Source organism: Acomys minous (genome assembly GCF_964271855.1).
Source record: "Acomys minous genome assembly, chromosome: 9".
Taxonomy (NCBI): domain Eukaryota; kingdom Metazoa; phylum Chordata; class Mammalia; order Rodentia; family Muridae; genus Acomys; species Acomys minous.
In genome coordinates, this window is record NC_140490.1 from 98,828,378 (window position 1) to 98,844,662 (window position 16,285).

The following is a 16,285-nucleotide window of genomic DNA, read 5'->3' on the forward strand; positions in this document are numbered from 1 at the left end:
GAAAGTGGATTGAAGGTTATAAAGCATTATATTTAAAAGCTTTATTTAAATAGAATAAAAATTGAAAATGCATATAGAGATCTTGCTACGCACAGAGCGAAGGTCACTATTCCACACGGGTAACTGTTGGTACTGCTGGCTGTCATGAGGATGCTTACTTTCCATGTGTGGCATAGTTTATGTTGTTGCACAGCTTATTAATATAATATCTTAACATATTATGTTGCTATATTAACTTTGATTTTCTCCTTTCTTTTTCAGACTCCTGGGAGAGTTGGCTCTCAAGGATCTGATTTAGATTCATCAGCAGCGCCTATAAATACGGTGGATGTCAATAATGAAAGTTCTTCAGAGGTATGAAATGTTATAGAGAATAAAATTCACTGTTACTTAAGGAAAAATTAGTGAATACAGTAATGATTGGGAACCTAAGTTATGTTTATAGGGAAAATTTTTCATAAATTGCATTATTACAGTGTGACTTTTGAGTTATATTTATACAAGTAACCAGTATTTGAATATAAGACTGAAAAACTGTATTAAGATTGAAAATTAATATTATCGGTTTGTCTTTTATGTTGTCATCATCTCAATTTAATGAAGAATATTTTAGTTTTTTTAAAGAACTTATACTTAATGTGTATGTTTGTACTATTATAAACTATTAATTAAACATTAGGTTGTGTGTCATATTTTTATAGTATTTTCTGTTTTCACTTATGACTTGTTAAAATTATCTTTGTTAACTTATTAAAACATAGTGGAAAATGTAAATAAGCTTAAATTTCAATTACAAAGCATTAAAGTTGTATTGCTACTTTTATTTTCAAGAAGCAGGTAATATTTGTTCATTATAGAAAAAAAAAGGATAAAGAAAACCTATGGCTATACTCAGTCTCAGTTGTAAAAGCCTTAAATTTGGGCTAATCTCTCCAGTCTTGGAAGAAAGCAAGGCACCTGCTGTCCACAGCCCTACTGCACATCACAGCAGTGCACACGCTGCCTGCTGTCCACAGCCCTACTGCACATCACAGCAGTGCACACGCTGCCTGCTGTCCACAGCCCTACTGCACATCACACAGTGCACACGCTGCCTGCTGTCCACAGCCCTACTGCACATCACACAGTGCACACGCTGCCTGCTGTCCACAGCCCTACTGCACATCACAGCAGTGCACACGCTGCCTGCTGTCCACAGCCCTACTGCACATCACAGCAGTGCACACGCTGCCTGCTCTCCGCTCCCCACTTCTCCCTTCGCTTATCCTTTTGAGTGAATCTTGCCTATTGCAGAGTGCTTTTCCCACATGTATTACATGTTGATAGGATTTTTTCTTTGTTCCATGATGAATTACATGCACTTAAATTAATATTGCTGTACCCTTGTATTCTTAGGGTAAATTCACTTGACAATGACGTGTTGTTACTACTATTTTAGTATATTGTTGGATTTTACTTGTTAATTTTTTTGACTATGTTTACATATGTTCATGATACTGACTTACTTTTTTGTTTTGGAGACAGATTTCACCCCATGCCCTGGATGGCCTGGTATTTGCTATGTAGGCAGTCAAGAAACAAAACATTCTAAAAATATACTGGGATAGATATTGGTGTTACTGAGAAAAATAAGCAGAAAAGAAGATGGAGTACATGTATATTTGAAGCTCTAGTTTTATGTAGTTGTCACTGAAATTTTTCCCAATGGAAAGGGTGGTGGCGGCATATCTTAGAGCTGAAGAAGGTGAAGAAATGAGCCAAGGAAGTGTGAGGCAAATGCTATAGAAGGCACAGGAACTCTTTGAGCTAAGAGCCAGACTGGTGTGCTGAAAACAAGCCAGGAGGCTAGTGTAGCTCTAGAGTACTGCGTGATCACAGCTGGCTCAGTGCGGTAATCAGGCCACTTCTTTCAGGTCTTGTAGACATTATACACACTTAGTGCTTAACTCTCTGAGGTAGAGAAGCCACTGGAGAATCCGGAGCAGGGAAATGACAAGATTTGATACTATGTTTGTCATAGAATACCCTGTTTAGCTGCCATGTTGAAAACAAGCATGGCAAAGGGTGGGTAGGGGCATCTGCCTGTAGTATGATGGTGGTTGCCACCAGGGCATGACAACGGAGGGGCCGAGACTGTGCATGTGCTCTGAGTGCAGGTCCAGGAGGGTTTTTGTTTTTGTTTTTTTTTGCTTTTGTGAAGTCTAAAACAATATTCTTGGTAAGTCTGTAAGCTTCTTGAAGGAGGCGAGTTTGTCTTTTTTACTTTGTTTTCAACAGCACATCTAGTAGCCAGAGCAAAATAATCATACATCAAATCTGTTTTAATGAGTGATTGGATGGCTGGGTGTGCCCATTTTCCATTAACAGTGGTGACTAGAATAAAACATACTCAAAAACCCTTAGTGCCCAAAAGAAACCAAAACCAAAAAGAGCCATCTTTTAAAGTGCTGTTCTGTAGTTCTAGACTTGGGATGTGGGTGTCTGGAAGACAACTCTTTGACCAGTTTTTTAAAAAGGTCAATTTGTGTTTCTTGCTCTTGCCCCTGGGATATAAACAAGGGCATGACGGAATTTTAAAAGGTATCTTCATTGGTAAAGTACTTGCAAGGAGGAACTGAGTTCCATCACCACAATGTTAAATAAAATGGTAGTGATGTGTGGTTGTAATTCCACCATTAGGGATGTAGAAATAGGAAGATCCCTGGAGTACTCTGGAGGGCCAGCATTGTCTCAGTCTGCATGCTGAGTTCTGGGCTGCTGAGAGAGCTTGTCTTAAAGAGGAGCGACACTGAAGCTTAGTTCTCTTCTGATTTCCACATGCACTTGCACATACATGTAATGTGTACCCACACATATACGACAGTGCACCTTTATATGTTTACTTGTGCTCATAACACACACATACACAAACATATACAAACACACACACACACAGACACACACACACACACACACACACACACACACACACACACAGAGAGAAAGGGGGGGGGGTACTATAGTGATGGTGATACTAAGTGATGTTTACCAAATGCCTTCCTTTGTACTGGGTAATATGTGTGTTTTACATATTATGCTAGACAGCTTTTCAGTACCTGAAATTAAACAACAAAAGTGGAATGTTTAGTCAGTGTTCTGTTTCTGTGACGAGACACTGTGATCAAAGAAACTCTTAGAAAAGAGAGTGTTTAATGGCCGCTTGCTTACAGTCTGGGCACTTTAGTCCATCGTCCTCATGGCCGGAGCGTGATGACGCACAGGCAGACATGGAGCTGAGAGTTCTACATCCAGATCTATGGCAGCAGACAGAGAGAGACACGCTGGCTGGCTTGGGCCCTTGAAACCCCAAGGCCCACCCCTAATGACAAGGCCATACCTACTCTAACAAAGCCACACCTCCTAATTTCTGTCAAGTACTGCCACTCTCTGATGACCAAACATTCAAATATAGGAGCCTATGGGAGCCATTCTTGTTCAAACCACCACAAGAAAGAAGGGTTTCTCTTGGCTTAGTGGTGTCAGTCCATGGTTGCTTAATAACCCCCTTATTGGGGCTTATATTGGGTAGAACACTGTGTCAGAGAGAGCATTACTGAGCAAAGCTGATTACCATGGCATCTAGAAGCAGATAAAAACAGAGAAGCAGGAAGGCACCAAGGACAAAACAGACCTCTCTAAGACATGCCCCAGGAACTGACTAGGTCCCAGGGACCTAAGTCTACATTTGTTTTTATATCAAAAACTCCTAAGTTATAAACCTTTGTTCCTGCTGTTGTATTTATTTACTTTGTCCATCTATTCTCAATGCCTTTATGTGCTTATTCTTCCATTATTCATATCTGACATAGTCTCAAGCCGGAAGTCAGTATAATGTCCTATAATTTAAAATGTAGATATTGTTGGCATAGTTTTGTCTTAGTTACTGTTCTGTTGTTGTTAAGAGACACCAAAGCATCTCTTACAAAGGAAAGCATTAATTGGTGGCCTTACTTAGAGTTTCGGTCTGTTATCATCACAGCGGGGAGGATGGCAGCATGCAGGAGCAGTGGCCGAAAGCTGGTATGTGCACAAAGAGAGAGACTGGGCCTGGCATGGGCTTCTGAAACCTCAAAGGCCACAATCAGTAACACACTTCCTCCAGCAAGGCCACACCTCTTAATCAATTCTAAGCCTTCTCAAATAGTGCCACCCCCATGACTAAACATTCACAGATAGGAGCCTGTGGGGGCGTTCAGACCACCACAGACTTACTTAGCCCAGAGGATCAGAAGGAAACATCTAGTATTGGGATTATGGCTATGGGAAGATATGATCTTTGCTGAGCAGAACACAGTAAAGACTAACATTACTTTAATTAAGACAGTTTCTTTGTTGAGAACATACTATCACATAAAGGTATTTGTTGTACCTGCTAGAAATATCTTGATCTAAAATAAAATCTAACTTTCCAGTACTGGGTTTCAGATAACTATGGACAAAGTACCACAAACAAAAAAATAATTTAAAAAGCATAAGCCAAAGAGTGTTTGAACTAAAGCAGCTGCATACCATAGTGAACAAATAAACCAAAGAAAATTTCTGATGTGAAAATGGGAGCTAATTTTTAAAGTTCTGCTTCAGATACACCTTTCAGCTTTTGCAGGTACACCTTGAAACGTCTCTGACCCATACTAAAAAGAGATTTGTTAATTCCTTCTCATATATGTTTGCATGCTCATGTCTTGTTTTATTAAATGAAGAAACTAAAAACTAAAAGTTGTTATTTCACAGGGTTTCATCTGCCCATTGTGTATGAAAAGATGTGTAACAGCTATTGACTTGTCGGAACATTACCAGGAGGTGCACACTGAATATGAGACAAGAGGACAGGAGCTTAGTGACTCCAGTGTGACTGTGGGTCCTCTATATATTGTTTTGGCAGCTTGGTTATGGGTTGCTCAAAATAGCTTTGTTTTTCCTGTCTTGGTGTTGGTTCCCTTTTATGCTACAAGGGAATATGGATTGTTTTAATTATGCATGCTTAAGAGAAGAATCAATAAGGAAAAAGGCCCTTGGGTAGTCTGCTTGGTTTCTCCTATTGTTTCCATCTTTCTTTTTGTGAATTTGTAAATAAATATAAGTGCTTAATATGTTTACATTGAAATATAAAGTGGCATTATCAATATTTATAGGATTCTTTTTATATAAATGATTTATTAATGCATTCAGGTTAAAATGATTTTTGCATATGTAGATTTTGTGTCTCAACAGCATTGGAACCTGAATCTAAGGTTCCATCTTTGTTTTTGCTCTCTGGATCCACTGGAAATGATGAAATGTACTTCGTCACCCATTGTTGAGTGTGAGACATTTCTCTGGATCAGTGTTCTCAACCTTCCTAATGCTGTGACCCTTTAACACAGTTCCTCATGCTCTGGTGGCCCCAACCATACAATTATTTTCATTACTATTTCATAACTATAATTCTGCTATAGTCATGAATTATAAACATCAGTGCTTTTGAATGGGGTCTTAGGCAGCCCCCATGAAAGCGTCATTGGTCCTTCAAAGGGGCTTTTACAAACCTCCACTTGAGAACCGCTGCTCTACAGGGTAGGACTGGTGCATATCTGAGTCTGGGTGGGCAAAGTATTAGGGAGAGAATTTCCACGGTGATCTTGCAATAGGCTTATTTTTAAAATTTGAAATATTTAAAATTTGAAATATGCAAAACCCATAGATTTCTTAGTTCCTTTACAAATATTGTAAAAGAATGAAACTTGGTACTGCCAGAGGCAGTGTGACTGCTTTTGAATGAAGCAGCCATGTATAAGACGCTGACCAGCACACTCACTCACCGTGTGTGTGGCGCTTCTCATGGAGCAGGGCGCTTCAGTTGTAAAGGAGAGAAAAGATGAAGCAGGCACACCAGGAAGTTTCCATCGTAGATGCTGTCTGTGAAGAGGACAGATGGTGGTTTAGGTGGGGCAGTCAGGAGAAAGTTGACAAGAACAGATAGACGATGCACATAGCTTCGCTGGCCGAGCCAGCCTAAGCAGGGCAAGCAAAGCTGGAGACAGAAAGGCCTTAGAGATCTGTTTAGTGTGTTTTTAGCTGTCTACTAGAAGAGTCAGTTTGTCTTCATTGTATTATAACGGAGATGGCAGGCTTAGGCACTCGGCATGTAAGCATTTCCTCATGATTGAAAGGACCCTTATTTCCACAGGAGTGCCCTCCACAGGGGAAGTTCTTAGCTGCATTGGATCCAAGGCAGGACTGCAGATAACAACTCTTGAGCAAAGGACTTATTGCTCTTAACCGTTAATAAACTAGCTTCTGAAAGTTGGTGACAAATTTGGAAAATGAAGTTGGTTATTTTTAGCACTTTTTTTGCTTGTGAATATTTCTCCACAGTTTATCTGTCTAGCAACTTTGGTCCCTTGAATATAGATTTGAAAAAAAGAGTATGTTATATTGAGATTTAGTATCAAATTCCATGAGCTAACAGGTTCACCTGCTTCATTCATGTGCAGTTATAGAAGCTAATTATGTTTTAAAATGGGTGTTGTAGTTTTAATAAACTTTTTATTATTCTTTCTATATATGTATATTATACTAATAATTTTTAGAAATGTCTTTTGAAATGTTAAACAAGGTAAAATAAGTAGGCTACAGGAATTAAATAATCTTGATAGAATTAAAAGTGGAAAAGACCAGTTAACTGATTAAATACTTAAGCTGTTGAGACTTCATGCAAAGCTTTAATACAAGTTAAGGCAGGCAAATATATTTGCTTTACAAAGATTTACTTTTCTCACTGCTATGCTAAAATTTAAGTTTTATTTAAATATTCAAGACACAGAGAAAATCCATGCATTTGGAATGTTACTTCTAAGGTTTCTCTTAGGAATGAGTCTTTTTTTTTTTTTTTTCCTGAGGTACTAATCTGGTGTGTAGAAGTTTTAGGTGCAAAATGGCATACTTCAATGCCGTCATTGCTCTACTGGCCCTCATGGTGCCTAGCATCAAAAGTCTTAATTAAAGGCAATAGTAAAAATAAAATCTATGGTTTATACATGTAATCTCAGAATTCAGGATGCTGAGGCAAAAGGATTGGTCTGAGTTTAAGGCCAGGCTGAGCTACAGTGTGAAACTATGTCTCAAACAACACAAAGCAACAAAAAACTGAAGTTGTGAAGGGTAAATAATGTAAGAGGGACATAGTTTCAAGGAACACTATAATTTTCTTACTAGCTATTAGTGGAAGTTACAAAACCAATAAGAAAAGACAGGCTAAATATTGTTATTCATGTGCTATTTTATACCACAAGCATGTCAACTAGAGTCATACGACAGTTATCAAACAGGCTACAAGCATACTAACTTAAACATAAAACTGTGTGAAATATGGTGGTAGACAACAGACATGTTTGAAGAAAGAATAATCTAAGCCAGATTATCATAGAAGGTTCTTTCAGAGTTCAAAACAAACAAACAAACAAACACCTAAATACTTTTGGAGCCTAATTACATTATTTATTCTCATTCTCTGTTTCCGTCTCTCTGTCTTGGTGCCTGTGTGTGATGCTGGGGATTGAACCAAGTGTTTGGCACATGCTTGATGAGTATTCTTCACGCATGCCATTTAGCTACTAATAATGTTAATTCAGTGTCCAGAAAAAGTACACTCCCAATACCATGGATTATTTTTGTTCACTTTAGTGGTTTCATAGGGGAATCCCTGCATTTATTCACCTGTTGGCCTCAGCCCTTCACTCTGGGGCTGTGACTAGAGTACAGTAGAAGCCCTGCTTCCTAGATGAGCGTGCTTCTGTCCTGTAGCCCTTCACATCTTTGCTAATGTTTCTTTGTACCCTCAGGGGCCTGTCTTTTATTTCTGTCCCAGAACATGCATTTAATTTTTAGAACCTGACTCTACAATCTCATGTGAACAATATTTACGTGAATATATGTTAATACATACCAGATGAAGCTTCAGTAAGATAGAAATGAGGTACACATGAAATATGTACAAATATATGTGTAAATATTTTATTAAGTGGATGAATTGATAGTGCTTCTCTTGTGTTACCATAGTTCTTCACGTATATCTACTCTATAGAAGTGTTTGGCACTATTTATCTGTTTGTTTTTCTATCAGTGAGCTTTGATTCTGTCATGCATTATATATAAGTGATAAACATTATATATATATATAATATATATCTGTATCTATCTATCTATCTATCTATCTATCTATCTATCTATCTATCTATAGAGAAAGACAGACAGAGACAGAGACAGACAGAGACAGAGATGACAGGATAGCCTAAACTGGGCTGGAACTAAAAATTCTCCTGTGTCTGCTTCTCAGGTGCTGGTATAACAGGCATGTGCTACCATAATTGACTAGGAGATAACATTGTTTTTGCGTCAGTGCCCAAAGAAAAGAGTAGAAGTTTTAAAAAAAACGTAACTCATTTTGTTTTTGGAAGACTTCATTATTTGCAACTATTAATAACAACTGGTTTCTTTATTGCCAACTCCATATATTAGTAAATAAATATACAATGTATAATATACACACAAACACACATACATATGTATTTATGATGAAAGTACCACATTGCCCATATAGGGGCATAGAGGTGAGACGAGTTAATATATTGCTAGTTGGAGTCAAGGAACAAGTTAATGGTGGTGTTGGAGGGCGCAAGGCAGTATACGTAAAGGCACAGAGATTGGAGGTAGCATGCTGTGCTCAGAGACACAGTCATGTTACTATTGTTGAAGTTTGTGGTACTGATTGGGAGGGGTAGGGCATCAGATTATATGGGTCATTAGGAGAATGGCCATGGAAGAACTTGTATGTCATGTGGATGATAAAGATTAGTATAGAATATTGAAGAATCTGTTTTAGGAAGGTGCTTCTGGCAGCTATGCAGAACATCCATTAGTTAGAATAAAATAGGCTAGGTGTAGGAACATTTGGAATGTTATTACCTTTGTCAGTATAGTAGATAGTAACTGAACAAGAGAAGCTGCAGTGTGGGCGAAGAGGAAAACAGAAAGGGAGAGCGCTTAGGTGCAGTGTCATATTACCAAAGAGGTAGAAGTCATTCATAATTCTTAGGTTTATAGTTCATGTTGAAAGGTGAAAGTTGATAAAAGAAAAAGAAGTTTGAGAAATGAGCCACGGCTTGGATTTATGGTGTGCAAAATGCCTGTGGGATGCAGGGAGGGATGTATGGTCCTGCATGTGTGCGCCCAGAGCTGCCCGATAGTATTGGCTCTGTATGTGGACTAGCGTATAAATGATAGCTGAAACCACTTGCACTATTAAAGAGTAGGGAAAGAGCTGTGATAAGAGGGTCGCGGAGAACATATTGGGACAGTGTTTTTCTATTTTTGTTGATGTTGTTGTTATATGGTAAGGACATTTTCTTCAAGAGTAAAGTGATAGTCCCCATGAGATACCATGCGAGACAGCAGTGCACGATCTTCACAGAGAATTGTTTTAGGTCTTATTGAATGAAGAAAAGATGGCCATTTCTATACTCCCACAAAGCACACCTTAGTTTTCATAGACTCTTCAAAGTCAGGGTGCACTTCCTTGTTCTTACCTTCATATATACTGTGTCTCACCTTTCATCTGAAATACAGGAATATTCTAGAATTGCCTGCACTTGCTAAATGCAATAAAATGTATTTCTTGCAACCAAATTATCAGAATTGTGCAAGTAAAAACTTCATGATATTTTATCTTTGATAATATTTTATCACTGATATTTTATCTTTGATTTGGCGAACTTAAATACTTTGGGTGTTTGCCATGCCCTGCAAAATATATTGCATGGGAGGTATTCTTATAGTTTAGAGTGGAGACTAGGTTGGGCTCGACGAGGTTGGGGGTGCTTTCGGAACTGACGTGCTTTGGTAGTTGAGAAAAGTAAGGATTTGGAGTAAGGAGTCTTCAGAGCTCTTAGAGGGAGTATGTGGGTGTGCAAAGTGTAGGAAACTTTATTATTTGTAGAAACTTTTGAATGCAAAAATTTAAGAGAATAAAAGTTGAATGAGGTTTCTTTTGTGTTGATTAATTATGCTTAAATAAAATGTAATATTTTGAATGCCACTAACAATTTATAGATCTGTCAAACAAATATTTTAAGAGCATCAGTACATTAATGAGAGAGTTCTTACAGCCTTTGACTTGCTAATACAGTTTGTAGTCAGATAGGCATATATAATGTCCTTTGGTTAATCATTGATTCCATTCTATAAAAAGATACTTTTCTGTGTGTGTCATCAGTCTTTTCCTTTCTTTGTTGGCTGGGACTATATTTTACAATTTGTGTCTTTCACAGAGCTGTTATTGTTGTTGTTGGTATTATTATTATTATTATTATTATTATTATTATTATTACTATTCTCAAATATATACATGTTGAGTAAAGTCACTGGGAAGTTAGCAGATAAAAAGACCTATTTTAAGTAAGTCACTTTTAAGGGTTAAGTCAGTGAGTTTAAGATATTTTACTTATTCTAGCTGTCTCTAATCAGTAATCTGTACATGACACCCACTGTAATAAACATTTTTTGTTATTGCTGAAAATTTTAATAAAATGTTGTTTACTATTAGTTTATCCACTATATCTACTGTAGAATACTAAAGTTATAATCTAGTATGCTGATTTCATAATTTAGCCCAGAAAACGTGGAAATACAGCAGCATCCTCAACAGCACTATCAATGATAGTCTTAATCATATATTAATTCTGCAATCACTAGGTCTTTACGTTATATTTGGCTTTCCATTATCTTTGGGCTTTTATTGTGTTAGCCTTAGGCAGGCAGTTATTTTTTTATTTACTCATTCATTCACTCATTTGCTTTTTTACTTGCTTATTTAAAGACAGAGACTCATGTGGCCAGTGCTGGTCTTAAACTCACTCTGTAGCTGAGGATGACTTTAAACTTCTGATCCTCTGCCTCTGTTTCCCAGTTGCTGAGATTACAGGCGTGCACCATCACACAGCTAAGGATCGTCTCTGATCACAGCACTCCTCTCATAGAACTCTGTGTGAGACACTTAACAGTCTTGAGTGTTTCCTTTGGTGACAGGATGATTTCATCATTTTACCTTTCTTATACATTTATGAGTAGACTAGAACAAATCTTACTTTACTAATGGGAATATACAGAGAGAGAAAGATCATGATGGGAAATGTTCTCAACTAACCCAGAAAAGCTGGGTGTGGCAGCACATGCTTTTAATCCCAGCACTCAGAAGTCAGAGGTAGGTGAGTTCAAGGCCAGCCTGATTTACATAGTGAGTTCTAAGACAGCCAAGGTTACATAGTGAGAACCTGTCTTTAAATAAAAGAAAAAGAAATAATGTTCCATACTAGAATACATTTCTTTAGCTTTAATTGATGCAGCCTAAATGGTATCTGTGTTTTCTCTATGTTTTGTATACTTTAAGCAGGCTAGTGAAATACCTTTCTTTGATATCAGAAGTAGGGTTTAACATAAATTATGGTTTATTTAGTAACATTATGATATGAGTGTGACATTCAACCATATTTCATAAATGCAAAGTGTTATTCTTCAAACTTAAATATTTTTTTAAATTTGTGCCCCTTTTTTATAGGGCTTCATATGTCCCCAGTGTATGAAGTCTCTTGGCTCTGCTGATGAACTTTTCAAACACTATCAGGCAGTTCATGATGCTGGTAATGACTCGGGTCATGGTGGAGAGGCCAGTCTTGCTATGACACGGTACAGTACGCTAGTTTTAAATGTGATACTGTCATGGAATATGGATGTGATATAATTGCTATGTGAACATTAATTGCTTTCTGAAAATGTAATGTTTCATATTACTTAATTTAAATCTATCCTCATTTATCATGGTCTTCCTCCCTTGTTAGCCTGTCTCCATACCTTCCTGTCGGTGTGAGTCTTAGGTGAGAATACCAGAATGGAGAAAGTTCTCCGTATCACATCCAAGGACCAGAAACACCAGTGTTACTGCAGCCACGTGAATGAAGGGGAGAGTGACCAGGCAGGGGCTAGATTACACATCTTATAGTCCTGCTGACAGCGTTAGATCTTATGCTAACTGCATGAGGAAGCCACTTGTGCTTATTGTTGATAAATTAATAGAAGATATTTTGTTTCTGCTCCAGGCACTTAACAATCAGTTATCTGATTATTTTCATGAAAATTGTTTTTATTTGTAAACCATGTGCTTTAAGAGTGAAATTATTTTTCTAAAGTCTTTTATACACAAAACAATGTTTTTACAATAATTACGAAAGCTATAATGTTAATAGATAGTTTCTAATTATTACTTGCTAAGCTTGTAAATTAAAGGACATTTCCTCTCTCCCCATCGTCTTAAGAGATGATATAACACTACTCAGACAAGAGGTCCAAGACCTACAGGCCTCACTTAAGGTAAGAATAAACACAATAATGCTTGTTTATTTTTAGAGTTTCAGGTTAAAAACTTTTAAAATTTACTAATTAAAATCTTTTTCATCAGGAAGAAAAATGGTACTCAGAAGAACTAAAGAAAGAACTAGAAAAATATCAAGGGCTACAGCAGCAAGTAATTGCATTTTAAATTCTTGAAGCATGTTTATTTTTATTGTTGAAAATTAAGCATTATACTCTTTTGTAAGGAGCTTGATACGAACAACTTACTGTTTCATTTTTTGTTTAATAGCTTATAACATAACAACTTACTGTTTCATTTTTTGTTTAATAGCTTATAACATAGTATATATAGTTCTAATGAATAGAAACAAATAATGGGAAACAAAGAAAAAGCTTCTTAACATGTTTCCTTAAGCATTTGTTATATCAGGTGTGATAGTACATGTCTGTGATCTCAGCACTTGGAAGGCTGAGGCTGGAGAATGTGTGTCCAAGCACACCTAGGCTGCATAGCAAGACCCTGTCTCAAAAAGGGCCGGGGGCTGAGGAGATGGCTCAGTAGTTAAATGTGCTTGCTGCATTTACAGAGGATTCAGGTTCATTCCCAGGGTCCACATCTGGCAGCTCACAACTGCCTGTAACTCCAGTTCCAGAGGGATCCAATGCCTTCTTCTGGCCTCCTGCACATATGTGTGCTCATGTACACACACAGTTAAAAACCTATCTATCTGTCTGTCTGTCTGTCTGTCTGTCTATCTATCTATCTATCTATCTATCTATCTATCTATCTGTCTGTCTGTCCACTCATCCATCCATCATCTAATCTATCTCTCTCTATATTATTTTTAAAAAGAATTAGTTACCAGTTTTGCTATTCTATTTTTCTGACAATACACTTAAGTGGGTAAAAAAATTGAGGCTCAAACCAAAACATAGGCCTCTACTTCCACATCTCATCCCACTGGAAGGGCATCGGGCAGTAACGGTGGAGTTGTTGTTTCTCGTGATAACAACGCCTTCCTCTGGAAAACATCCTTCAAGACGTGCCTGGCGATTTTTCACAATAAACTTTCTTTTTAATTAGATAGTACATTCTGAAATACCAATATAATATAATAAGCACATATAGTAGTTGCAGTGGCTTATTGTATGTACGACACATATTGTATGTGAGTGGTAACACAGAAGGCTTGTTTTTCCAGGATCATAAACAAGTATGGGCCATGCATGCCACTGCATTGCTTTGTTTGTCACTTGGTCGTAGAAAAGTTTCATCTCTATTATCTTCCACATAGTCAGTTATCAGCTGAAATGCTATGTATACGGTTATCTGCATAAAATACATATGAAAATATTGATACAGAAAGTGATTATCTATGGGTTCTAGATATCTTATCAAAAGGTAATTTTATGTAAAAATTTTATCAGCTGTATTTTAGAAAGAAAAGGAATAATGAATTTTGAAAGTCCAGAGATAGTATTTGTTTTTAAAAATAAAGTAAATTCCCTCCAACAGCTTTTATAATGAGTAATCTGCTTATGCACTATCTTAGCACATTGTAACTTTTAGTTAGGAACTTTCTTCTTTTTTCTTTTTTGCGTTTTTTTCTTTGTATTACAAATTACTATCTGGATTGAAAATGGAAGTAATAAATCAGTGAACAAAAAAAATACCAGTCTTACTACTGTTTAAAGAGGGTTTAGTATTTGTCAGTATTTGTGCTTCATTTGCCTACCTAACATGGAAACCGTTTACTACATTTGAGATGACGTGTGTGTGTGTGTGTGTGTGTGTGTGTGTGTATTTGTGTATTTGTATGTGTGTATACTTGTGTATGTGTTTGTGTGTGTTTTTGTGTGTATTTGTGTGTGTGTGTGTGTGTGTGTGTGTGTGTGTGTGTGTGTGTGTTAAAAACAAGGTCTTGATCATTTAGTCCATTGTGGTCTTAAATTTGCTATAAAGGCTAGCCTGAAACTCCTCATTCTTCTGCCTCCATCTTCAGGTTTCTGGGGTTATAGGCATATGCCAGTGTAATATTTTATAAACTCTCTGTAGTGTAAATTATAAATTATCTTCATAGTAAATTTCTGTTTAGAAGCAAATCCATTTTAAATATTGATTATTTTATCAGTTAACATGTCTAAATCCAGTGTGTAGAGAAATTTTTAAAAATCTGGTTTATTGGAAAATCTTTTATTCCTTCACATGGGTTTCACTCTTTAAAATATGAAAATAATGTGAAAGATAGTAATTTTTGTTCCCAGGGCATGGATGATTTTAACCTTAAGAGATACAGTTTTGTCCTCCTACTTGATGACGATGACCAGCAGCAGCTGCTGCTTCTTTCCTTCTTCCTTTTTCCTTCCTCCTTTTTCTCCTTCCTCCTTTTCTTCTCTTCTCCTCCCACTTTCCTTGTTCTTCTTTCTTTTTCTTTTCCTTTTTCCTCCTCCTCTTCTCCATCCTCCTCCTTCCTTCTCTTCCTTCTGCTCTTTCTACTTATTTTTATTTTTTATTTTTTTGAGACAGTGTCTTTTTATAGCCCTGGCTGCCCTGGATCTCACTATGCAGACCAAGCTAGCCTCAAACTCTCAGAGGTCTGCCTCTGCCTCTGCTGAGATAAAGGCATGTACCACCATGTCTAGTTTTTAAATAAAGTAGTGTGTGTGTGTGTTTGTGAATACATATATGTGTGTGAGTACCTTCTTATATGTGGAGGTTAGTTAACAACTTGTGAGAGTAGATTTCTTTTTTGGGGTCCTAGGAGCTGATTTCAGGTCTTAGTGACGAGTGTATTTACCCACCGAGCCATCTTGTCAACCCTTTATTTTTCTTTTAGAGCTGATTGATGACTTTTTAATTTAAAAAGTTATCTTTAATTAATTAAAAATGTTACAGTGCTAGGGATGGACCTCAGGGGCCTCTGTGCTAGGCAAGTGCTCTAATATTGACCTGTATTCCAGTGTCTATCCACTGCCCCACCCTGACACAATACCCTTATTGATTGTGACATTTGATGGCATATATAAGTTTATTATAGGTGTCTTTATGCTTATAGTAAGGATACAATCAAGGTAATGATCTATTAAATCACATATTTGTTGTTACATATTTTTCCCTTTAAATTCACAGTGCTTAAATGAGAGAATACTATGACCAAATCTCACAGGGAATACACTCAGTACATGAATTACATTGACCACTTAGTGAATGCCACAGTTATTAAAGTCCATTATTAATTTCTCAAGGCTGTAGAATCAGGCTCATATGCTAAGCAAAGTCTTATTAAAATTTTGAGTGTACCTTTCTGAATGGTTTCTTGAGAGTGATGCTTTCCAAAGAGAGCTGTGTAGCAGGGATCCCTTACTGATAGTGTTGCAGGTGCTGGTGGGCAAGACTTGAAAGTTCAAAGGTGAAGGAGTGTGACCTTGTCACAGCTTGAGCTATGGATCCTGGAGAAATAGTCAGTGAGTGCCTGTGTGACTGAATCTGTCACGTTGTTAGTCTAGCAGTGGATGCCGCTAGCTTGTGTGGGGAATGTGATAAGAGCTCAGGTTGTGTTCTAGAGGTGGGGGAGGTCTATTAGAGTTTATGAGTGAACGTATGGAATTTTGGATACCACCTCAGTATCATGCAACTTAATGTCAGTTGCATGACACTCAGAGTTGTACACAAGCACACATAAGTTCTTGGCCTGGCCACCTGCAGTGAATTACACTAGCCATCTAAGGTCTCCGTGTACAGATCTGAAAGGAGGAGAACCAGCAGCTTCTGATTGTCCCCAACCCTGTCACTTAGCGTGGCAGACATGGCAGTTGTGCAGTGTGCTCTTCTCCTTTACCACATTTATTTGTTGCTCTCTTTTCA

General features: G+C 37.4%; 1 protein-coding gene across 3 annotated transcripts in view; it reads left to right on the forward strand.

Moving 5' to 3' along the window:
• Positions 1-16,285, forward strand: part of EEA1 (early endosome antigen 1) — a 114,576-nt gene that overhangs the window by 30,552 nt on the left and 67,739 nt on the right. For 2 of the 3 annotated variants that reach the window (XM_084796689.1, XM_084796688.1), the window contains exons 2-6: positions 262-354; positions 4,771-4,893; positions 11,630-11,757; positions 12,384-12,438; positions 12,527-12,592. In XM_084796689.1, the coding sequence (XP_084652815.1) occupies positions 262-354; positions 4,771-4,893; positions 11,630-11,757; positions 12,384-12,438; positions 12,527-12,592 (465 nt within the window). The remainder of the gene's footprint in view (positions 1-261; positions 355-4,770; positions 4,894-11,629; positions 11,758-12,383; positions 12,439-12,526; positions 12,593-16,285) is intronic. The other variant, XM_084796687.1, reaches the window with a different exon arrangement.